Source organism: Rhinopithecus roxellana, chromosome 8 (genome assembly GCF_007565055.1).
Source record: "Rhinopithecus roxellana isolate Shanxi Qingling chromosome 8, ASM756505v1, whole genome shotgun sequence".
NCBI classification, from domain to species: Eukaryota; Metazoa; Chordata; class Mammalia; order Primates; family Cercopithecidae; genus Rhinopithecus; species Rhinopithecus roxellana.
Window position 1 is genome coordinate 43,150,081 of NC_044556.1, and position 25,075 is coordinate 43,175,155.

General features: G+C 43.2%; 1 protein-coding gene and 1 non-coding gene across 3 annotated transcripts in view; both read left to right on the top strand.

Annotated features, from left to right (window-relative positions):
* NUP210L (nucleoporin 210 like) overlaps positions 1-25,075 on the top strand; it is a 166,393-nt gene that overhangs the window by 92,086 nt on the left and 49,232 nt on the right. For both annotated transcript variants that reach the window (XM_010364729.2, XM_010364730.2), the window contains exons 18-27: positions 6,226-6,314; positions 6,847-6,951; positions 7,248-7,349; positions 9,228-9,356; positions 9,737-9,864; positions 11,017-11,149; positions 13,264-13,326; positions 13,725-13,904; positions 15,709-15,789; positions 15,878-16,009. In XM_010364729.2, coding sequence (XP_010363031.1) covers positions 6,226-6,314; positions 6,847-6,951; positions 7,248-7,349; positions 9,228-9,356; positions 9,737-9,864; positions 11,017-11,149; positions 13,264-13,326; positions 13,725-13,904; positions 15,709-15,789; positions 15,878-16,009 — 1,142 coding nt within the window. The remainder of the gene's footprint in view (positions 1-6,225; positions 6,315-6,846; positions 6,952-7,247; positions 7,350-9,227; positions 9,357-9,736; positions 9,865-11,016; positions 11,150-13,263; positions 13,327-13,724; positions 13,905-15,708; positions 15,790-15,877; positions 16,010-25,075) is intronic.
* LOC115899346 lies at positions 22,185-22,291 on the top strand. Its single transcript, XR_004059075.1, has one exon. It is a non-coding gene; the product is annotated as a U6 spliceosomal RNA (small nuclear RNA).

Genomic DNA, 25,075 nt, shown 5'->3' on the forward strand with positions numbered 1-25,075 from the left:
TCACCCGTACAGCTCTCGGACGGAGTTCCCGCAGTCCTAACATCCCGACAGGAGTGGAGGACTGAGGAAGGCCGCGCGTGGCGTGCCTCTGGAGCGGCTTTTCTAGGAGTGGGAGGGCAATAGGCGGGGCACGGGCGTGTCAGGGGGCGTTCCACAGGTGCGACCAGGTAAATCTTGGTCTCTTCAGATTGACATCACCTGGCGCATGCCTAGTTGGTCTGCACCTTCCCGGGTCGCCGGCTGGATTTTCACGCGCACGGGAAAAGTTGGGGGGATGAAGAACCCGGAAGTGCGCCATCTTGCCTCCGTTCATCCAAACAATCACTTAAGGCAAGGACCGGCCATTTTCACTTCTTTTGTGGTGGAATGTCATCAGTTAAGGTGGGGCAAGGCATTTGTACTTCTTTTGTGATTTTTCAGTTACTTCAGGCCATCTGGGCATATACATGCAAGTCACAAGGGATGCGATGGCTTGGCTTGGGCTCAGAGGCCTGACAATTTCGTTGTTTACCCAGTAGTCATTCAGGAGCAGATTGTTCAGTTTCCATGTAGTTGTGCGATTTTGAGTGAGTTTCTTAATCGTATATCTGAGTGTTTCTACACTCACTTTCTTTCCTTTTTTTTTTTTTTTTGAGATACAGTCTCGCTGTGTTGCCCAGGCTGGAGTGCAATGGTGCTATCTCGGCTTACTGTAACCTATGCCTCCAAGATTCAAGCAATTCTTGTGCCTCAGCCTCGCGAGTAGCTGGGACTGCAGGCACATGCCACCATGTTCAGCTAATTTTTTGTATTTTAGTAGAGACCGGTTTCACCATGTTGTCCAAGATGGTCTCGGGCTCGTGAGCTCAGCCAATCCACCTGCCTCGGCCTTGCAAAGTGCTAGGGTTACAGGCATAAGCCGCCACACCCAGCCCTAAGTCTTTTCTTATGGGCAAGAATTTTATTTTAGATTTTATCATATATCAGCTTTTATCTTTGACTCTTGTACTTTTTAGAAAACATGAAGGTAGTTTTCCTTGTTTACAAAGCTAGGGCTGAGGGGCCAACATTTCTTACAAAAACATAAAATTAAATTAATTTTAAAATATATTTCTTTTTCTTTAGAGACAGGATATTATTCTGTCTCCCAGGCTGGAGAGCAGTGGAGCAGATCGTAGCTTACTATAACCTCAAACTCTTGGACTGAAGTGATCCTCCTGCCTCAGCCGCCCTAGTAGCTAGGACTGTAGATGCATGCCACCAGGACCAACTGATTTTTTAATTTTTTGTAGAGACAAGTTCTCACTATGTTGCCCAAGTTGGTCTCAAACTCTTGGCCTAAAGTGATCCTCCTACCTCAGCCTCTTAAAGTGCTAGAATTACAGGCATGAGCCATTGTGCCTGCTTTTATTTAATTTAATTTAATTTATTTTATTTTATTTTATTTTATTTATCGAGATGGAATCTCGGCCCATCTCCCAGGCTGGAGTGCAGTGGCGCGATCTCGGCTCATTGCAACCTCCACCTCCCAGGTTCAAGTGATTCTCCTGCCTCAGCCTCCCGAGTAGCTGGGCTTACAGGCCTGCACCACCTCGCCCGGCTAATTTTTTGTATTTTTAGTAGAGACAGGGTTTCACCATGTTGGCCAGGCTGGTCTTGAACTCTTGAACTCAAGTGATCTGCCTGCCTCGACCTCCCAAAGTGCTGGGATTATAGGCATGAGCCACTGCGCCCAGCGCCTGACTCAATTTTAAAATGTATTGACTGCCTGTTATTTTCCTAACATTATTTATTTGTTAGCAAATATTTATTGAATGACTACATTTAAGGTCCTCTGCTAGGCACTGGAGATGTAATGATGAATGAGACAGACATGGCTTCTGCCCTCATATACTTACAGTCTAAGGCATACTATAGCTTGAGAAGCCAGACTTTAAACATTACAACTGTGTTAAGTGCAAATATAGAAAGACTTGAGAGCTTTAGGGGGACTTAACCTCATCTTGAACAAGGAAGGCTACCCTGAGAAAGTGACATTTATGCTGAAACCTGAAGTGGTGACAGGAAGAGGAAATAGCAAGAATGAGTTTAAGAAGGCTAGTGAGGCCTGGCACAGTGACTCACGCCTGTAATCTCAGCACTCTGGGAGGCCGAGACTGGTGGATCATGAGGTCAGGAGATCGAGACCATCCTGGCTAACACAGTGAAACCCCATCTCTACTAAAAATACAAAAAATTATCCGGGCATGGTGGCGGGCACCTGTAGTCCCAGCTACTCGGGAGGCTGAGGCAGGAGAATGGCATGAACCTGGGAGGCGGAGCTTGCAGTGAGCCAAGATCGGGCCACTGCCCTCCAGCCTGGGCGACAGAGCGAGACTCCGTCTAAAAAAAAAAAGAAGGCAAGTGAGACTAAGTCAGAGAGGCACGAGGCATAGATGAGGTTCTAAAAGGGCAACAAGCCCTCATGCCCAAGGACTTATTAAGCTTCTGCTTATGTCACATTTGCTGATGTCCCATTCACTAATGGAAGTCACCTGACAAAAAACAGAGTCAAGGTGGGTGGAACTGCATAAAGGCATGGATACCAGCAGGCATGATTCACTGTGGACCATTAATGTAACTGTTTAGGCCAGGTGCAGTGGCTCATGCCTGTAATCCCAGCACTTTGGGAAACTGAGGCAAGAGAATCAAGCCCAAGAGTGCAAGACCAACCTGGGCAATGTAGTGAGACCCCCCCACCTCTGTTTAAAAATAATAAAATATTATTTAATATATATTTTATGCATATAAAATATGTAGACATGTTATGCCGAGACCTGCTCTGTCCGGGAGACCCTAACCCAGTGGCACTAGAGGAATTGAAGACACAAACACAGAAATATAGAGGTGTGAAGTGAGGAATCAGGGGTCTCACAGCCTTCAGAGCTGAGAACCCGGAACAGAGAGATTTACCCACATATTTATTAACAGCAAACCAGTCTTTAGCATTGTTTCTATAGATACTAAATTAACTAAAAGTATCCCTTAAGGGAAACGAAGGGATGGGCCGAATTAATTGCAGCACGAACACGCTCTTAAGACACAAATCGCTCATGCTTTTGTTTGTGGCTTAAGAATGCCTTTAAGCAGTTTTCCGCCCTGGGCGGGCCAGGTGTTCCTCGCCCTCATTCCCGTAAACCCACAACCTTCCAGTTTGGGCATTACAGCCATTATGGACATGTTACATTTCCGCAGAGATTTTATTTATGGCCAGTCTTGGGGCCAGTTTATGGCCAGACTTTGGGGGGCTTGCTCCCAACAATTTAATATATAATATATACATATTATATATAATATACCATATTATACATATATATAATATATGTATTTTTGTGTTCCCTATTCCTTTGAATGGTTCTACATCTACCCAAATGCTCATACCAGAAATCTAAAAGTTAGCCTTTGTACCATTTTCTTCTACACCGGAAGATAATTCTTCTTCACAATACAAGTCTGAGTATCTCTCTTCATCCTTTTTTGGTTGCTATTTACTGAGCTCTCATGACATGCCAGGCACTGCACTAAGTACTTTACACATTTTTTCACATAATCTTCTTTTTTTTTTTTTTGAGACGGAGTTTCGCTCTTGTTGCCCAGGCTGGGGAGTGCAGTGGTGCAATCTCGGCTCACCGCAACCCCCGCTTCCCAGGTTCAAGCGATTCTCCTGCTTCAGCCTCCCAAGTAGCTGGGATTACAGGCATGTGCCCCCAGGCCCGGCTAATTTTGTATTTTTAGTAGAGAAGGGGGTTTCTCCATGTTGGTCAGGCTGGTCTCGAACTCCCGACCTCAGGTGATTCACCCGCCTCGGCCTCCCAAAGTACTGGGATTACAGGCGTGAGCCACCGCGCCAGGGCATTTTCACATAATCTTCTAACCACCGTGAGAGATTGATATTATCATTCCCATTTTGTGAATTTATTGATTTATCAAACATTTATTTAGTTCTTACTATAACCGGCTCAGTTTTAGGACCTAAGATTACAAAGGTAAACAGATGAAGCAATAAACTCTCTGACATCAAAGCCCATAGTCCTGACCACTGACCATACTGTTACCATATTGTCTTCAGAGACTCCCCATTCTTTCTGGGTAAAATTTGTATGTTGTCGCTTAACAGACTGACCCTGTTTACTTCTTTGGTTTCACCTCTTATTAGTATCCACACATATCCTATATTTTTCTCACACTCAACAACTTTAGATCCCTAACTATGACAAGGCTTGTCATTCTACTTTCCTTTCCATATATTGCATATGTTCTATTTTCTTAAAACATGTTTTTCTCGCATCTTCACTGGGTTGAAATCTTCCTCTAGGGAACCTGGGAGTTTTCTGTCCCTCTATATTCCCAATCTAAAATAAATATTCCTTCTTTGTGCTCTTGTATACTCTATGTGCTCTGTATATACTTCTGTAATATCACTTATCACACTATATTACAGTGATTGGTTTACTACTCAGTCACCCCTCACTAAATTATGGGTTTCTTTGAAGGCAAGGATTGTCTTCTTAATTTCTGTATTCTAATTACCTAACATAGCACCTGACATGTAGTAGGCCCTCAATAAATATTTGTTGAATGAATGTGGTGTCGGGAGAAACTGCCTCACAGATTTAGGCATGATTATATATTGAGGACAAAATTAAAACTGGCCTAAGTGAAGTGGCAGATTCATATTTGTTAAATTAAAAAAAGAAAAAAAGGCCAGGTGCAATAGCTCACACCTGTAATCCCAGCACTTTAGGAGGCTGAGGCAGGAGGATCACTTGAGCTCAGGAGTTCAAGACCAGCCTGGTTAACATAGCAAGACCCCGTCTCTACAAAACATTAGCCAGGCATGTTGACGTGCACCTGTGGTCCCAGCTACTTGGGAGGCTGAGGTGGAAGGACTGCTTGAGCTGGGTAGGTAGAGGTTGCAGTAAACTGTGATTGCACCACTGCACTTCAGCCTGGGTGACAGAGTTAGACCCCTGTCTCTCTCTCACACACACACACACACACACACACACACACACACACAAAAGGAAAAAAGAGAGAAAGAGGAAAGAAAAGAAAGAGAAAGAAAATGAATGATTAAAGCAGAGTCAGAATATGGAAGCCTTCAAATACAAGTTTAAGGAGTTTGGATTGATCTAATTAAGAATAGCCATTTAAAAACTTTGTTGGCCGGGCGCGGTGGCTCAAGCCTGTAATCCCAGCACTTTGGGAGGCCAAGACGGGCGGATCACAAGGTCAGGAGATCAAGACCATCCTGGCTAACATGGTGAAACCCCTTCTCTACTAAAAAATACAAAAAACTAGCCGGGCGAGGTGGCGGGCGCCTGTAGTCCCAGCTACTCGGGAGGCTGAGGCAAGAGAATGGTGTAAACCCGGGAGGCGGAGCTTGCAGTGAGCTGAGATCCGGCCACTGCACTCCAGCCTGGGCGACAGAGCAAGACGCCGTCTCAAGAAAAACAAAAACAAAATCAAAAACAAAAAAACTTTGTTAAGTGACTTACATGACATATAAATGTAGAGAACAGTTTAGGAGAATGAAAGATGAAAGATCTCAAAGGACTATCCCTTTCTCACTTCCATTTGTAAATTGGACAAAACATTACACCTGTCAGCCTATTTTTGGACTCATAGACCATCAAAGCTAGAAAGAATTTTAGATTTTGCCTGGCCCAGTCCCTCATTTAATAAAGGAACTAAGAGATAAAGTGTTTGCTCAGGGTCATATGGGTACATATTGGCATGGTCAGCACAAAAACCCAGTTTTCAGGCCAGGCGTGGTGGCTCGTGTCCGTAACCCCAGCACTTTAGGAGGCTGAGGCGGGCAGATCACGAGGTCAGGAATTCGAGACCAGCCTAGCCAACATAGTGAAACCCCATCTCTATTAAAAATACAAAAATTAGCCAGGCATGGTGGTGCGCAGTCCCAGCTACTTGGGAGGCTGAGACAGGAGAATCGCTTGAATCCGGGAGGTTGTGGTGAGCCGAGATCACACCACTGCACTTCAGCCTGGGCAACACAGCGACACTCCATCTAAAAAAATAAAAATAAAAAACAAAACAGTTTTTTCTTGTGTATTTCCCCATTGAGAATTTTTCTTCCCCTGCAGTAAAGCACCATTTGGAAAAACTGTGGCAGAATGTGGTTTTCTAGAAACACTTGTATTGTATATGTTATTGTTTCTCACAGGGTGTTTTTCTGCATGTTTTCAGGTCATCAGATCCTTAAAGTATGTCAGATAAAAGGAACTGTACTCATTGGAGTCAATTTTGTGGGCTATTCAGAGAAGAAAAGCCCAAAAGTGAGTGGAGATTATAATATAAGAAATATAAGTTAAATAATTGGAATGTAAAGCTCTTCTTTAAAAGTTATACAACTTACATAAAGCTGAGACCATATACCTCTGTAATTCTGTTATTTTTGGCACTTGAGAGAGTCCTGGAAACTTCTCCCGTAGAGCTGAAGAATTAGACATTGATGATGATGATGATGATTATTATTTGAGATGAAGTCTCGCTCTGTCTCCCAGGATGGAGTACAGTGACATCATCTTGGCTCACTGCAACCTCTGCCTCCCAGGTTCAAGCGATTCTCCTGCCTCAACCTCCCAAGTAGCTGGGATTACAGGCACCCACCACCATGCTCAGCTAATTTTTGTATTTTTAGTAGAGACGGGGTTTCACCATGTTAGCCAGGCTGGTCTCAAACTCCGGACCTCAGATGATCTGCCTGCCTCACCCTCCCAAAGTGTTGGGATTACAAGTGTGAGCCACTGTGCCCGGCCAAGAATTAGACATTTATATTCACTTTTGTGGTTCTTATTATATTTCTAGGAAATTTCCAACTTGCCCAGATCTGTAGATGTGGAACTGCTCCTGGTAGATGATGTGACTGTAGTGCCTGAGAATGCCACCATCTATAACCACCCTGATGTGAAGGTAGAAGCTGTATGAGTCTGGTTAAATGGAATCATATTGGAGGGAAAGTTATTAAAATTGATAGCATAACAAATAAAAAGCTCATTTATGTGTTGAAAACAATTGATACATATATAAAAAATACATATATAATAGTTGCACCATCCTTAAAAATTGTGCCTTAATAATTGTATTTTGTCTTTTGTCCATTCACTGTAATCTTTGTATCCATATTCTTAGGTAGGTAGAAATTATTTCCTTTGAGCTATTTATAAACTGAAGTCAACAGAATATTGTTTATCTGATTTTTTCCATAGGAAATATTTAGCCTTGTGGAAGGATCTGGTTATTTTTTAGTCAACAGCAGTGAGCAGCATGTTGTCACCATCATTTACATGGAAGCAGAAAACTCTGTTGAGGTGAGCTCTAGAGACAGTCCCAGATTGATGGTCTCAGGCCAACGCTCATTCTTAAGAGATTGATTGGAAAAATTCCATTTTGTGTCTAAAACTTGTTACAGAAGTAACATTTTCCTTTCTTTCTTTCTTTAACCTATATAGATTCTTCAACCAAAAGGGAGCGCTTTTTTTGTTTCTGGTTGAACTGAGACGGTATAAGAGATCTCTAGTTAGATTTCCATTAAAAGAAGTTTCATTTTTTAAGTTTCAAAGCACACATCTGTGTAGATACTTAAAATATTTAAATATACTATTGACTTTATTTATTATTATTTTTTGAGATAGAGTCTCGCTCTGTTGCTCAGGCTGGAGTGCAGTGGTGCAATCTCGGCTCCCTGCAACCTCCACCTCCCAGGTTCAAGCAGTTCTTCTGCCTCAGCCTCCTGAGTAGCTGGGATTACAGGAGCCCACCACCATGTCTGGCTAATTTTTGCATTTTTAGTAGAGATAGGGTTTTACCATGTTGGCCAGACTGGTCTTGAACTCTTGACCTCAAGTGATCTGCCCAAAGTGCTAGGATTACAGGCGTGAGCCACCACGCCAGGCCACTATTGACTTCACAACATGAATATGTGATGTTTTCAGCCAGGACATGACAACTCAAGACATTAACCTACCTCCATAGTCAGTATGCCAAAGGAATTGTTTTCAGTTGATTTATAGTAATAAAAATAATACCATATACTAATATATGTATATAGTTCCTTTCTACAGGCGTCAAGTAATTTAACTTACCCTAGTCATAATATATGTTTTAAAAAGGGAAGACTGAGGTACAAATGATGTGAAAAAAACATGCTGTTGTGCAGGAACTGTAGCACAAAGAAAGAAAAAGCAGTGTTAGTTGGCCCAATGCTTTCTCCCCCTACTAGTGATTGTGGCATAAATGGATGCGATTTTTCTTCATGACATCCTTTCCTTGTTCATAATTGAGAAGCTGAATACATATGTTGGATTCTGCTTGAATTTCGTCAACATAAATTCTGCTCTTTACTATTTGTTTTTTGTTTCGTTTTGTTTGGTAGAGATAGGGTCTCACTCTGTTGCTCAGGCTGGGGTGTGTGGTGTGATCATAGCTCACTGTAGCCTTGAGCTCCTAGATTCAAGTGATCCTCCCACCTCAGCCTGCTGAGTAGCTGGGATTATAGGTGTATGCCACCATGCCCAACTAATTTTTTTTGAGACAGGGTCTCACTGTTTCCCAGGCTGGAGTGCAGTGGCACAATCTCAACTCACTGCATCCTCAACCTCCCAGCTTCAAGTGATCCTCTCTCAGCCTCCTGAGTAACTGGGACTCCAGGCACAAACCACCGTGCCCAGCTAATTTTTGTTTTGTTTTGTTTTGTTTTGTTTCGGGTAAAGACAGGGTTTCACTATGTTGCCCAGGCTTGTCTCAAACTCCAGGGCTCAAGCAGTCCTCTCACCTCAGCCTCCCAAAGTGCTGGGATTACAGGCATGTGCCACCACGCCCAGCCTTGCCAATTTTTTTTTTTTTTTAAGTTTTTATAGAGACCAGGATTTTGCTTTGTTCCCCAGGCTGGTCTTGAACTCCTGGGCTTAAGCGATCCCCCTGCCTCGGCCTCCCAAAGTGCTGGGATTGTAGGGGTGAGCCACTGTGCCCAATCTATATTTGTTAAAGTACATATTTTGCCATGATTGGAAACGTCACATTAAGGGTATATATTATGCTATGCCTGAATAATGTTACGTGACCTCTGAGAGTCCCCAGTTCAAAGAAAGCAAGATGTTGTCTATTCTGCTTTGGGTAAGAATAGTTGCTTTGATTATGTCTTGGAGCTTGTTTGCTTCTTTATCCAGCTACCATCTTCTTACTTCTAGTTAGTTCCATTACATCCTGGATTTCTTACCTTGGAGGTCTATGATCTTTGTTTGGCTTTCTTGGGTCCAGCAACAGCCCATCTCAGGGTGTCAGACATACAAGAGCTGGAGCTTGATCTGATTGATAAGGTGAGACATGTTTGCTTTATCCCAGAAATTAAGCAAGCCTTATTCTCACTCCCCAGCATTCCTTAATATGGTCTCTGCTCAGCTACTGTGTGTGTGTGTGTGTGTGTGTGTGTGTGTGTGTGTGTATACCAGGACTTCTGGTAATGCTGATGGAAATACCTGCCCTTAAAGAACAACATTTCAACATTAAACAGATGAAGATAAATAGACTGTTAAAGAACAACTTAAAACAATACACACAGATTAAGCTTATTTGTTTGAAGGCTGACCAGGATCATTTAGCATGAAAGAAAAAAAAAAAGTACACTGCCCTCTAAGAGTTACACTGCCATTGGTGAATGAGACACCTTTACTAAAATCTTTTTCTTTTTAACTACTAGGTTGAAATAGGCAAAACTGTGTTAGTGACTGTGAGGGTTCTTGGCTCTGCCAAACGCCCATTCCAAAATAAATACTTCAGAAACATGGAACTCAAACTGCAGTTGGCTTCTGCCATTGTCACCCTGACGTAAGTACCATTTCAATACTTCCTTCCCCCTATGCATAATACCATAAGACTCTCCCTCCTAGTAACCTGGTCAGCTTTCCCTTAGATTATTTCAGATTTTCTCCCTTTTTTGTTAGAATACATTTCAGCCTATATTCTCTTCCCATATTCAGCTCTCTACAAAATACCCATTTGAGCCTGGCGTGAGGGTACATGCCTGTAGTCCCAGCTACTCAGGAGGCTAGGGCAGGAGACTCACTTGAGCCCAGGTGTTGGAGGCTATAGCGCACTATAATTGCGCCTGTGAATAGCCACTGCACTCCAGCCTGGGCAACATAGCAAGGCCCACATCTCTTAAAATACACACACACACACACACAAACACACACACACACACTCTCACACTCTCTCTCTCTCTCTCTGTCTCTCTCTCTCGGTCCTCAGATGCCTTGTTTGGGGGCTAAGGTCATGTGTCATTAATATTTCCAATTTCTGAAACCTTTCCTTGGATAATATCTTTTGGGGGTGCTTCAGGCTAGAGGACCCTTCAAAAATATATTTAGAGGCAGAGGTACTGGTATTCCCCTCTGAGAAAGGAGAAATTCAGGAATTTCAGGCAATTTAGGATTTGCAATTCTACCAGTCTGTTTTTATATTGCCCTTATTCCTCTGGAGCCTTAGAACAAATTTTTGCCTCTGATGAGCCTTCCACCATTCCCTTGAAATTTGTCTTCACTCTGGAAATTTATTTTCTGGCAATTCCCCCTAACCAGAGTTAAAATGAGCAGAAAATGTTAGGCACCTTGGAAAGATGCACCACTGTCCACTTTCAGAACCTAATCTTGGCCAAGAGTGGTGGCTCATGCTGCAATCCCAGCATGATTGGAGACTGTGGCAGGAGGATTGCTTGAATCCATAATTCAAGACCAGCCTGGGCAACACAGTGAGACCTTGGCTCTACAAAAAATAAGAAAATTAGCCAGGCGTGGTGGTATGTGCCTATAGTCCCAGTTACTTAGGAAGCTGAGATGGGAAGATACCTTGAGTCTGGGAGGTTGAGGCTGCAGTGTGCCGAGATCATGCCACTGCACTCCAGTCTGGGTGACAGAGTAAGACCCCGTCTTGAAACAAAACAAAAATCTTTCTCACCTGAAAACACATGGGTTTTTGCAGGCTAATGGAGGAACAGGACGAATACTCTGAAAATTATATTCTTCGAGCTACCACTATTGGGCAAACCACACTTGTGGCTATTGCTAGGGACAAGATGGGAAGAAAATACACATCAACTCCTCGGCACATTGAAGTAAGGAAATTATCTCACCCAAAATTTGTACTTTTTCTTGCTTAACACCATTTGTCTTTTTCTGTTAGTTTATACAAGTTAAAAATCATTTGACTGGCTGGGCACAGTGGCTCACACCACCGTGTGAGCAGTTTGGGAGACTGAGGTGGGAACATCACTTAAACCCAAGCGTATGAAACCACCCTGGGCAACATAGTGAGACTCTGTCTCTACCAAAATAAAATAAATTAGCCAGACATGGTGGTGTGCCTGTAGTTCTAGCTACTCAGGAGGCTAAAGTAGGAGGATCACTTGAGCCCTGGAGGTTGAGGCTACAGTGAGCTGTGATTGTGCCATTGCACTCCAGCCTGAGTGACAGAGAGAGACCCTGTTTCAAAAAAAAAAAAAAAATCATTTGACTGAAAAAAAGGATAGTGTCTAACTCTTGCACAGCATGCAGTATTTTTGGTTTTGTTTCTCTGCATAAAACAGTTCTCATAGAAAATTTAGAAAAACATGTGTAGTGGTGCATGCCTGTGGTCGCAGCTACTTGGGAGACTGAAATGGGAATGTCACTTGAGCCCAGGAGGAGTTCCAGCCTGCAGTGAGCTGTGATTGTGCCACTACACTTCAGTCTGGGTGACAGGATGATACCCTGTCTCTTAAAAAAAAAGAAAATGAAATAAAATTTGGAAAGCACAAATTTTGAAGATGTTAAATGAAAATCACCTGTAATTTCACTTCTTAGAGGCAACCATTGTTTTTTTTCCGTTTGAGAGAGTCTCGCTCCGTCGCCCAGGCTGGAGTGCAATGGTGCGATCTCAGCTTAATGCAACCTCTGCTTCCTGGGTTCAAGCGATTCTCCTGCCTCAGCCTCCTGAGTAGCTGGGATTACAGGTGTGAGACACTGCACCGCCCAGCTGTTCTACTTTTGTTTTTGTTTTTGTTTTTTTATTTTTGATACGGAGCCTCTCTGTCACCCAGGCTGGAGTACAGTGGCAGGGTCTCGGCTCACTGCAAGCTCCGCCTCCCGGGTTCAGGCCATTCTCCTGCTTCAGCCTCCCAAGTGGCTGGGACTACAGGCGCCCGCCACCATGTCTGGCTAATTTTTTGTATTTTTAGTAGATACAGGGTTTCACCATGTTAGCCAGGATGGTCTCGATCTCCTGACCTCGTGATCCACCCACCTCGGCCTTCCAAAGTGCTGGGGTTACAGGCATGAGCCACCGCACCTGGCCAGCTGTTCTACTTTTATGTGTTCAAAAAAAAGAAAAAAAGAAAGTTAACTGTAAACATAATTTTAATGGTCACTTTTACTCTAGTGAGTGGATATATAACTTATTTAAGTATTCTCACTTAAATACTTTTAAATTTTTTTGCTATTATAAATAAAATTACATATCTTTGTGTGTAACTTTTTTGTATATAATTAGGAGTTTTCCTTAGAATAAGATCATGATGGGCTGGGTTTGGAGGCTCATGCCTGTAATCTCAGCACTTTGAGAGGTTGATGCAGGAGCATGACTTGAGCCCAGGAGTTTGAGACCACCCTGGGTAACATAGGGAGACCCCATCTCTGCAAAAAATTAATTAGTCAGTCATGGCTAGGCGTGAGTAGCTCACACTTGTAATCCCAGCACTTTGGGAGGCCAAGGCAGGTGGATTACCTGAGGTTGGGAGTTTTAGACCAGCCTGGCCAACATGGTGAAACCCCGTCTCTTAGCTGGACATGGTGGCAGGTGCCTGTAATCCCAGCTACTTGGGAGGCTGAGGCAGGAGAATCGTTTGAACCTGGGAGGCGGAGGTTGCAGTGAGCTGAGATCTCACCACTGCACTCCAGCCTGGGTGACAGAGCAAAACTCCATCTCAAAAAGAAAGGAAAGGAGAGGGGAGGAGAGGAGGAAGGAAAGAAAGAAATTAGTCAGGCATGGTGGTGCACACTTCTGGCCCCAGCCACCCAGGAGGCCGAAGCACCCAGGAGTTCAAGGCTGCAGTGAGCTATGATCATGCCACTGCTCTCCAGCGTGGACAACAGAGCAAGACTCTGTCTTAAAAAAAATGTTTTTTTAGTGACCATGGTATGTTATAAAATTGACTCTAGTTAGTTACTTGTCCTTTTGGTTTTCTCCTTCAAGGTGTTTCCTCCATTCAGACTTCTTCCAGAGAAAATGACACTGATTCCAATGAATATGATGCAGGTGAACTTACAGGCAGAAAAATAAGATTTACCTTTTCTCCTTATCCATCTCTCTCTCTCTCTCTCTCTCTCTCTCTCACACACACACACACACACACACACACACACAGCCCTTTTCCTATTGATCTCTTATTTACTCTCACCCAAATACTACTGAATCTGATAAAGAACAAGATTAGTATTTTCCTGGCCTATGATGTACATCATATAAAAACTCTCTTGGAATCCCATGGATCGTTTGCAGTACTTCCATCTCTTCTGCATTTGAGTTGATATGGGATATGTTTTTCAAGATATGGGGGGAAATGAAGAAGTTAAGTTGCTTTGACAAAATGTTGGGAAAAGAGACATGATTTCTCCCTCATGTTCTAGGCATTCAATGGTATATTTAAATTCCAGGTGATGTCTGAAGGTGGCCCCCAGCCCCAGTCCATCATTCACTTCTCCATCAGTAATCAGACCGTAGCTGTTGTTAATAGAAGGGGGCAAGTTACAGGGAAGATGGTTGGCACAGCTGTGGTTCATGGCACCATCCAGACAGTAAATGAAGATACTGGCAAAGTCATTGTGTTTTCTCAGGTATTGGTTATTTGCTCTACTTTGCTTCTACTCTTCTATCGAGGAACCATACTGGGGGAGATGGGGAGGGAGTGGTAATGAGGAGAGTGTCAGCAGCCCAGGTAAAGCCTTTTAGTGCCCCCATCTGGCATTTTGTCAACCAGGCATGGAAGATGTCATCTGTAGTGAAAACCCCACAGAATACTTGGCACTGTTATAAGGTATGGTCCCCATCCTTAAAGAATTATTTGAAGAAGAGAAAAACAAATAGGTCTATCTAATAAGTTTTTTCCAAATGTTTGTAATACATAATAATATATATATGTATGGGGTACATTGCCAAGACTAGCTCGGTCATGGAGACCCTAACCCAGTGGGACTAGAGGAATTAAAGACATACACACAGAAATATAGAGTGTGGAGTGGGAAATCAGGGGGCTGGCAGCCTTCAGAGCTGACAGCCATGAACAGAGATTTACCCACATATTTATTGACACCAAGCCAGTGATAAGCATTGTTTCTATAGATTATTGATTAACTAAAAGCATTCCTATGGGAAACAAAGGGATGGGCTTTGGCTAGTTATGTGCAGCAGGAACATGTCCTTAAGGCATAGATCGCTCATGCTATTGTTTGTGGCTTAGATATGCCTTAAGCAGTTTTCCACCCTGAGTGGGCCAGATGTTCCTTGCTCTCATTCTGGTAAACCCACAACCTTTAGCGTGGGCATCATGGCCATCATGAACATGTCACAGTGCTGCAGAGATTTTGTTTATGGCCATTTTGGGGGCCAGTTTATGGCCAGATTTGGGGGCCTGTTCCCAACAGAACATGAGTTATTTTGATACAGGCATACAATGCATATTAACTACATCAGGGTAAATGGGGTATCCACCACCTCAAGCATTTATCCTTTCTGTGTTACAGACAATGCAATTATACTCTTTTAATTATTTTTAAATAAACAATAAGTTATTGTTGACTGTAGTCACCCTGTTATACTATAAATACTAGATCTTTTTCATTCTATCTAACTATATTTTTGTGCCCATTAATCATCCCTATATCCCCCCTACCCACCCACTACCCTTCCCAGCCTCTGGCAATCATTGTTCTACCTTTTTGTTTGTTTGTTTTGAGACGGAGTTTCGCTCTTGTTGCCCAGGCTGGAATGCAACGGCATGATCTCGGCTGACTGCAACCTCCACCTCCAGGATTCAAGTGATTCTCCTGCTTGAGCCTCCCAAGTAGCTGAGACTACAGACATGTGCCACCATACCCGGCTAATTTTGTATTTTCAGTAGAGATGGGTTTCACCATGTTGGTCAGGCTGGTCTTGAACTCCTGACCTCAAGTGATCCACCCGGCCTCCCAAAGTGCTGGGATTGCAGGAGGGAGCCACTGTGCACAGCCCATCATTCTATTCTTTATCTCCATGAGTTCAACTGTTTTAACTTTTAGCTCCCACAAATGTCTAAGTGAGAACATGTGAAGTTTGTCTTTGTCTTTCTATGCCTGGTTTATTTCACTTGACATAATGATCTCTAGTTCCATCCATGTTGTTGCAAATGACAGGATCTCATTCTTTTTATGACTGATAGTTCTCTGTTGTATATATGTACCACATTTTCTTTATCCATTTGTTTGTTGATGGACACTTAGGTTGCCTCCAAATATTGACTATTGTGAATAGTGCTGCAGTAAACATGGGTAAGGTTTTTTACTGAATGTTAAAAACAGTAACAAACTAGTTATCATAAGCATCTCTGTCCACCCCACAGAACCTCTCTCTTAGCCTAAGCTTGCTCTCCACCCTGTTGAGCAGGATGAAGTACAGATTGAAGTTGTTCAGCTAAGGGCTGTTAGGATCCTTGCAGCTGCAACTCGGCTCATCACAGCTACCAAGGTCAGTATGATGGCACTGTTCAGGGTTCATTATTCTGATAATTGCAACTGGGCAGGTTGTATAGCACAATGCCACTATTTATTTTCAGATGCCAGTTTATGTCATGGGAGTTACCAGTACCCAGACCCCTTTCTCCTTCAGCAATGCTAATCCTGGGCTCACATTCCACTGGTCTGTGAGCAAAAGGGATGTATTGGATCTAGTGCCCAGGCATTCAGAGGTAAGAATTTACCTGTTTATTATGTTATTTTAGGGATCTTGATATTAAATTTATTTTATTTTATCATACATTTTTTTTTTTGTTTTGAGATGAGGTCTCACTCTGTCACCCAGGCTGGAGTGCAGTGGTGCGATCTTAGCTCACTGCAACCTCCACCTCCTAAGCTAAAGTGATCCTCCCACCTTAGCCTCCCGAGTAGCTGGGACCACAGGCACATGCCACCATGCTTGGCTTTTTTTTTTTTTTTTTTGTATTTTTTTTGTTGAGATGAGGTTTTGCCTTGTTGCCCAGGCTGTTCTTGAACTCCTGAGATTAGGTGATTCACCCACCATGACTTCCCAAAGTGCTGGGATTACAGGCGTGAGCCACCATGCTCAGCCTATCATAAATTTTAGACTGATTACTCACTCTCCTTTTTATTTATTTATTTATTTTTTATTTTTTATTTTTTATTTTATTTTATTTTTTTGAGACGGAGTCTCGCTCTGTCACCCAGGTTGGAGTGCTGTGGCCAGATCTCAGCTCACTGCAAGCTCCGCCTCCCAGGTTCACGCCATTCTCCTGCCTCAGCCTCCCGGGTAGCTGGGACTACAGGCGCCACCACCTCGCCCGGCTAGCTTTTGTAGTTTTTAGTAGAGACAGGGTTTCACTGTGTTAGCCAGGATGGTCTCGATCTCCTGACCTCGTGATCTGCCTGTCTCGGCCTCCCAAAGTGCTGGGATTACAGGCTTGAGCCACCGTGCCCGGCCGATTACTCACTCTCTAAACTACACAATATTATTACTTATTTACTTTTCCTACTGTTCTCTGAACTCTGAACTCTGGAAACCTGCAGAGCAATAAAGAATCCAAATTTGAGTACGCAGATAATACTGTATGATTATTTATTTGTTTATTTATTTATTTATTTTGCTGGACAGAGCTCTCAAAAGTGATCTTTCTTTTAATATTATACTTATTAATGTTGTTGTAATAATGTTGTATTTGTGAGCAGATGACTATGTAAGATGAGTAACACTATGAATATAAAGTATATGCATAGAGTTTAAATATACAATTTTTATTTTTTATCATGTTCAGACACACATTTGATTATATTCATAATCATGTTTGTGCTACATCATGGGTAATTACATTAACAGTAAGAAAAGTAAATGTGGAGGGCTGTAGGCGGCATTACTTTGTTTAGCACGCTCCCAGCCCACCCCACCCTACTTGGAATTGGGGAAGAACTGGATTCCCATGTCAGGCACTGGATTCCCATGTCAGGCACCATGGATACCATGGAGCTATAGTCACCTACCAACTGGGCAGCTGATTCTGGACTGGGTGTCTTATATTAATGACAAATTTAAGAACAGTGATTAATTAAACTGCCCCTCCATGGTTGCCTTTGGTATCTGGTGGTATTGGCTCCTCCCATTTCACTACCTGCTGTGTCTGGAACCACAGAAGACCTCAGGATAGACATCTACGATATCCACAGTTCACCTTGAGAGTATATTTCTCTGAAAAAAAGCTTTGATGTTTTGATGCATATAGTATTAAACCTCACACAGAAACCTGAAAAAGACAAAAAAAAAAAAAAAAAAAAGCAGGTTTGGCAGAAACTATGTAAAGTTTGCTACCGACAAATTTTACCTAGTTAAATGAAACTCACCCAAGGTGGTCTGAGGACACTGGCAACGAGCTAGGTCTGGATTTTACCCTAGGAAAAAGGACATGGTCACAATTCAGTGCTCACGAGAACAAAGAATTAGAGTTATATCTTGGGAGATAATAGAGGGGTTACAGGAGCTAGAATTAGGAGGATATTTCGGTAGCCAGCTAAAAAGAAAAGAGAACTTTGGAAAAAGTAAAAAAATATATTTGTAATCTTTCTAAAAATATCCTTAACCTATAATTTAGGGAAACTCTAGTGGTTGGATCTTCTGTCTGTGACTTCCTAGAGTCTAGTTATATTGGAATTGTGGAAGAATGGAACTGTACTTAGTTTGATGCAATTTAGTGTAAGGATTTGGCTTTTTTCTTTTTCTTTTCTTTTTTTTTTTTTTTTGAGACAGAGTTTCACTCTTGTTGCCCAGGCTGGAGTGGTGCAATGGTGTGATCTCAGCTCACTGCAACCTCCACCTCCCGGGTTCAAGCAATTCTCGTGCCTCAGCCTCCTGAGTAGCTGGGATTACAGGTGCCTGCCACCATGCCTGGCTAATTTTTTGTATTTTTAGTAGAGATGGGGTTTCACCGTGTTGGCCAGGCTGGTCTCGAACTCCTGACCTCAGATGATCCACCCACCTCGTCCTCCCAAAGTACTAGGATGACAGGCATGAGCCACCACGCCCAGCAGGCTTTTTTCTTGAATAACAAACAGGAGTGTGTGAAAGGAGGGAATGGCCTAGGCCTTGGCCTCTATTCTCCTTCTCCCTTTCTTTAATTTTTTTTACCTAAAGCATCAGTTTTTTCTCTAGCAGAAGAAATAATTGAGAGCCACACAGATTTTTTCTTTTCCTGCCTCAGATCCAGCATAGGCAAATTGGGTAATGAAATGGGCAATAGAAAGGCCTTCATGAGGCCTGTAATCCCAGCACTTTGGGAGGCCGAGGCGGACTTGGGATCAGGAGTTTGAGACCAGCCTGGCCAACATGGTATAACCCCGCCTCTACTAAAAATACAAAACTTAGCTGGGCGTGGTGGCACACACCTGTAATCCCAGCTACTTGAGAGGCTGAAGCAGAAGAATGGCTTGAACTCAGGAGGTGGAGGTTGCAGTGAGCCAAGATCACGCCACTACACTCCAGCCTGGGCAACAGAGGGAGATTCTATCTCAAAAAAAAAAAAAAAAAAAAAAAAGCCAGGTGCAGTGGCTCACGCCTGTAATCACACAGTGGCTCACTTTGGGAGGCCGAGGCAGGGGGATCACCTGAGGTCAGGAGTTTGAGACCAGCCTGACCAACATGAAGAAACCCCATCTCGGCCGGGCGCGGTGGCTCAAGCTTGTAATCCCAGCACTTTGGGAGGCCGAGGCGGGCGGATCACGAGGTCAGGAGATCGAGACCATCCTGGCTAATACGGTGAAACCCCTTCTCTACTAAAAAAATACAAAAAACTAGCCGGGTGAGGTGGCGGGCGCCTGTAGTCCCAGCTACTCAGGAGGCTGAGGCAGGAGAACGGCGTGAACCCGGGAGGCAGAGCTTGCAGTGAGCTGAGATCTGGCCACTGCACTCCAGCCTGGGCGGCAGAGCGAGACTCCGTCTCAAAAAAAAAAAAAAAAAAAAGAAACCCCATCTCTACCAAAAATACAAAATTAGCTGGTTATGGTGGTGCATGCCTGTAATCCCAGCTGCTCGGGAGGCTGAGGCAGGAGAATCGCTTGAACCCAGGAGGTGGAGGTTGCAGTGAACCGAGATCACGCAATTGCACTCCAGCCTGGGCAACAAGAGTGAAACTCTGTCACCACAAAAAAAAAAAAAGGGCGGGGTGCAGTGGCTCACGCTTGTAATCCCAGCACTTTGGGAGGCCGAGGCGCATGGATCGCTTGAGCCCAGGAGTTCAAGACCAGCCTGAGCAACATGGCGAAACCCCGTCTCTACCAAAAATACAAAAATTAGCTAGGCATAGTGGCATGCACCTGTAATCCCAGCTACTCAGGAGGCTGAGGCAGGAGGAATCCTTGAACCCAGGAGGCAGAGGTTGCAGTGAGCCGAGATTGCGCCACTGAACTCCAGCCTGGGCAACAGAGTGAGACCCTGTCTCAAAAAAAAAAAAAAAAAAAAAAAGGCCTTCATGGGCTGGGTGCAATGGCTCACAGCTGTAATTCCAGCACTTTGGGAGGTGGATCACTTGAGCCCAGGAGTTCAAGACCAGACTGGCCATCATGGCAAAACTCTGTATCTACTAAAAATACAAAAGTTAGCTGGGCATAGTGGCATGCGCCTGTAATCCCAGCTACTCAGGAGGCTGAGGCAGGAGGAATCCTTGAACCCAGGAGGCAGAGGTTGCAGTGAGCCGAGATTGCGCCACTGAACTCCAGCCTGGGCAACAGAGTGAGACCCTGTCTCAAAAAAAAAAGAAAAAAAAAAAGACCTTCATGGGCTGGGTGCGGTGTGGCTCATAGCTGTAATCTCAGCACTTTGGGAGGCCGAGGTGGGTGGATCACATGAGCTCAGGAGTTCGAGACCAGACTGGGCAACATAGTGAAACCCTGTCTCTACAACACACACACACAAGATTAGCTAGGTATAGTGGCATGCACCTGTAGTCCCAGCTACTAGGGAGGTTGAGGTGGGAGAGTCACCTGACCCCAGGAGGTGAAGGCTGCAGTAAGCTGTGATTGCACCACTGCACTCCAGCCTGGGTGACAGAGTGAGACCCTGTCTCAAAAAAAAAAAAAAAAAGGGAGAGAGAGAGAGAGAGGGAAAGGTCTTCTTGCTCCAGTAGGTAGATTTCCTACACTGTGGAAATGCCACCATTGAGAGGTTCACTTGGATTAAACAATTATAAACCACTCATTTTTTAGCATGAGACTCTTCCAGATAACTGATTGAAATCTGCACAAAGGAAATGGGATTTTTTGTGTGTGTAGGGGACAGGGGAAAGGTGATTTTGGAACATGGGACTTTGTCGTAATTCTAGAGCGCTAGAAGGAAAGTTTCAAGGGTTGTGAACAGCAAGAAGGCAGGGGATACAGGACCTGAAATGCCTACTTCAATGTTTGCCTTAATGGTGGTTCTGCCTTCCCTATTATCAGAAGTCTATCAAGTTCTAATCCTCCCTATCCAGTCTAGAAGAGAGGCAAGTAGGAAGATGGTCAGTTTTTTATTCATCTTTTTTTTTTTTTTTTTTTTTACTTTTCATTGAATGTATTTCTGTGTGGGCTGGGCACAGTGGCTCATACCTGGAGGCCGAAGCAGGTGGATCACTTGAGGTCAGGAATTTGAGACCAGCCTGGCCAACGTGGTGAAACCCCATCTCTACTAAAAATAAAAAAATTAACCAGGTGCGGTGGCACATGCTTGTAATTCCAGCTACTCGGGTGGCTGAGGCATGAGAATCGCTTGAACTTGGTAGACAGAGGTTGTAGTGGGCTGAGATTGTACCACTGCACTCCAGCCTGAGTGACAGAGACTGTCACACAAAAATAAATAAATAAACAAACAAACAAACAAACAAACAAATAAATAAATAAATAAATAAATAAATGGGTTCAGACAGTAGAACCTGGGATGGGAGAGAAGTAAGGCAAAGGCCAGGCTCGGTGACTCACGCCTGTTACCCCAGCACTTTGGGAGGCTGAGGTGAGAGGATCACTTGAGCCCACGAGTTTGAGACCAGCCTGGTTAACATAATGAGACCCCATCTGTTAAAAAAAAAAGTTGTAAAATTAGGTAGGTGTGGTGGCACACACCTGTAGTCTCAGCTACTTGGGACGCTGAGGCAGGAGAATCATTTGAGCCAAGGAGGTTGAGTTTGCAGTAAGCTGCGTTTGCACCACGGCACTCCAGCCTAGAAGACAAAGTGAGACCCTGTCTCTCAAAAAAACGCACAAAAAAGAAACTACTTCCACCATTTTCATTCTTACATAAAAAAGTTTGACTTTGAGGTAACATAAGAACGAATCTTAGGGAGGCTTGCCAGAATTAATTGAACACTACAAACAGAGGTTTACTTTAGGCGTAATTATGCTGCTGAGAATATGAAAAGAAATCACTAAGAAAACAATCTCTTGTACACTATTTCTCCTCCTCCTCCTCTTCCTGCTCCTTCTCCTTCTTTTTCCTTCTTTCTCCTTTATTCTTTCTTTTGTCTTCTTTTCTTCTTTTTTTTTTTTTTTGACACAAGGTCTTATTATACTGCCCAGGAGGATCTCAAACTTCTAGGCTCAAATGATCCTCCTGCCTCAGCATCACAAGCATCTGAGATTACAGGGGTGTACCACCACACCCAGCTCCTCTAGTTCTTCTAGAAAGCTATTTCCAACATACATTTTCCTTGTTGTTACAACAAACAAGGAAAGATTAGCCAGGCATCGTGGCACGTGCCTGTTGTTCCAGCTACTTGGGAAGCTGAGGCAGGAGGATCATTTGAGACTAGGAATTCCAGGCTGCAGTGACCTATGACTGTACCACTGCACCTGAGCCTGAGTGATAGAGCAAGATCCCATTTCTAAAAAAAAATAGTTGTGCTCACTTAGGCAGCATATCTACTAAAATTGGAATGATACAGAAAAGATTAGCATGTCCCTTGCACAAGGATGACCTGCAAATTCATGAAGTGTTCTATATTTTTTAAGAGGTAGACAGAGAGAAATCAGAGTAGAAAGTTTATTCAAAGGGATAATAACAGAGAACTTCCCAAACCTAGAGAAAGATATCAATATTCCAATATAAGAAGGTTATAGAACACCAAGCAGATTTAACCCAAGTAAGGCTACCTCAAGACATAATCAAACTCCCAAAGGTCAAGTATAAAGAAAGGATCCTAAAGCAGAAGGGAAAAGAAACAATATACAAAGAAGCTCCAATATGTCTGGCAGAGAACCTCTCAGTGGGAATCTGATAGGCCAGGAGAGAGTGGCATGACATATTTAAAGTGATGAAGGAAAAAAACTTTTTATCCTATAATAATATATCCAGTGAAGTTATCCTTCAAAGGTGAAATAAAGAGTTTCCAGGCCAGGCGCAGTGGGTCACACCTGTAATCCCAGCACTTTGGGAGGCCGAGGCAGGTGGATCATCTGGGGTCAGGCGTTCAAGACCAGCCTGGCCAACATGGTGAAACCCCATTTCTACGAAAACTGCAAAAATTAGCTGGGCATGGTAGCAGGCGCCTGTAATCCCAGCTAATCAGGTGGCTGAGGCAGGAGAATCGCTTGAACCCGGGAGGTGGAGGTTGCAGTGAGCCGAGATCACACTATTGCACTCCAGCCTGGGCAACAGGGTGAGACTCCATCTAAAAAAAAAAAGTTTCCCAGAAAAACAAAAGCTGAGGGATTTCATCAACACCAGACCTGTCCTACAAGAAATGCTAGTGGGAATACTACAATCTGAAAGTAAAGGACATTAATGGGCAATAAGAAATCATCTGAAGGTACAAAACTCACTGGTAATATTAAATACACATAAAACCACAGAATATTATAACACTGTAATTGTAGTGTATAAACTACTCATATCTTGAGTAGAAAGACTAGAAGATGAACCTACTAAAAATAACTACAACTTTTCAAGACAAAGAGAATATAATAAGATATAATAGAAGTGACAAAAAGTTAAAAAACAGAAGAGATAAAGTGCAGAGTTTTTATTAGTTTTCTCTTTCCTGTTTGTTGGTTTGTGTGTTTATACAACCAGTGTTAAGTGTCATCAGTTTAAAGTAACAGGTTATAAGATGTTATTTGCAAGCATTATGGTAACCTCAAATCAAAAAAACCTACAACAGGCCAGGCACGGTGGCTCACACCTATAATCCCAGCACTTTGGGAGGTTGAGGCAGGTGGATTGCTTGAGCTCAGGAGTTCAAGACCAGCCTAGGCAACCTGAAAGAACCCTGTCTCTGCTGGGCATGGTGGCTCACGCATGTAATCCCAGCACTTTGGGAGGCCAAGGCGGGCAGGTCACCTGAGGTCAGGAGTTCGAGACCAGCCTGGCCAACATGGTGAAACCCCCGTCTCTACTAAAAAAATACAAAATTTAGTCAGGCATGGTGGTGCATTCCTGTAATCCCAGCTACTTAGGAGGCTGAGGCAGGAGAATCGCTTGAACCCAGGAGGCAGAGGTTGCAGTGAGCTGAAATTGTGCTATTGCACTCCAGCCTGGGCAACAAAAGCAAAACTCCATATCAAAAAGAAAAAAAAGAAAAAACCTTGTCTCTACAAAAATTGACTGGGCGTGGTGGTGTGCACTTCTAGTCCCAGCTACTCAGGAGGCTGAAGTGGGAGAATCTCTTGAGCCCACGAGGCAGAAGTTGCAGTGCGCCCAAATTGCACCACTGCAATCCAACCTAGGCAACATAGCAAGACCCTGTCTCAAAAGGTAAAATAAAATAAAACTATAACAGATAAACAAAAATAAAATGCAAGAATTAAAACATACCACTGGAGAAAATCATCTTCACAAAAAGGAAAACAAGAAGGAAGTAAAGAAGGAAGAGAAGACCACAAAACAACTAGAAAACAACAAAATGGCAGGAGAAGTTCTTATTTATCAATAATAACATTGCATGTAAACGGACTAAACACTCCAATTTAAAAGATATAGAGTGGCTAGGCATGGTGGCTCATGCTTGTAATCCCAGCACTTTGGGAAGGCTGAGTTGGGTGGATCACTTGAGGCTAGGAGTTCAAGACCAGCCTGGCCAACATGGTGAAACCCTGTCTCCACTAAAAATACAAAAATTAACTGGAAATCACTTGAATCCAGGAGGTGGAGGCTGCAGTGAGCTGAGATCACACCACTGCACTCCAGCCTGGGCAAGGAGTGAGACTCCATCTCAAAAAATAAAATAACATAAAATAAAATAAAAGACATAGAGTGGCTGAAAGGATTAAAATAAAAAGATTCAACAATCTGTTGCCTACAAGAAACACACTTCACCTATAAAGACACACGTAGACTGAAAATAAAGAGATGGTATTTCATGTTAATGGACACCAAAAAAGAGCAGGAATGGTTATACTTACATTAGACAAAATAGATTTCAAGACAAAACTATAGAAAGAGATGAAGGTCATTATATAATGATAAAGGGGTCAATTCAGCAAGAGGACATAACAATTATAAATATATATGCACCCAATACTGGAGTACCCAGATACATAAAGCAAATAATATTAGAGCTTAAGGGAGAGGCAGACCCCACAACATTAACTGGAGACTTCAATAACCCACTTTCAGCATTGGACAGGTCAACCAGACAGAAAATCAACAAAGAAACATCAGACTTACTCTGCACTATAGACCAAATGGATTTAATAGATATTTACAGAACTTTTCATTCAACAGCTGCAAAATACACATCCATCTCCTCAGCACATGGGTCATTCTCAAGAACAGACAATATGATAGGCCAGAA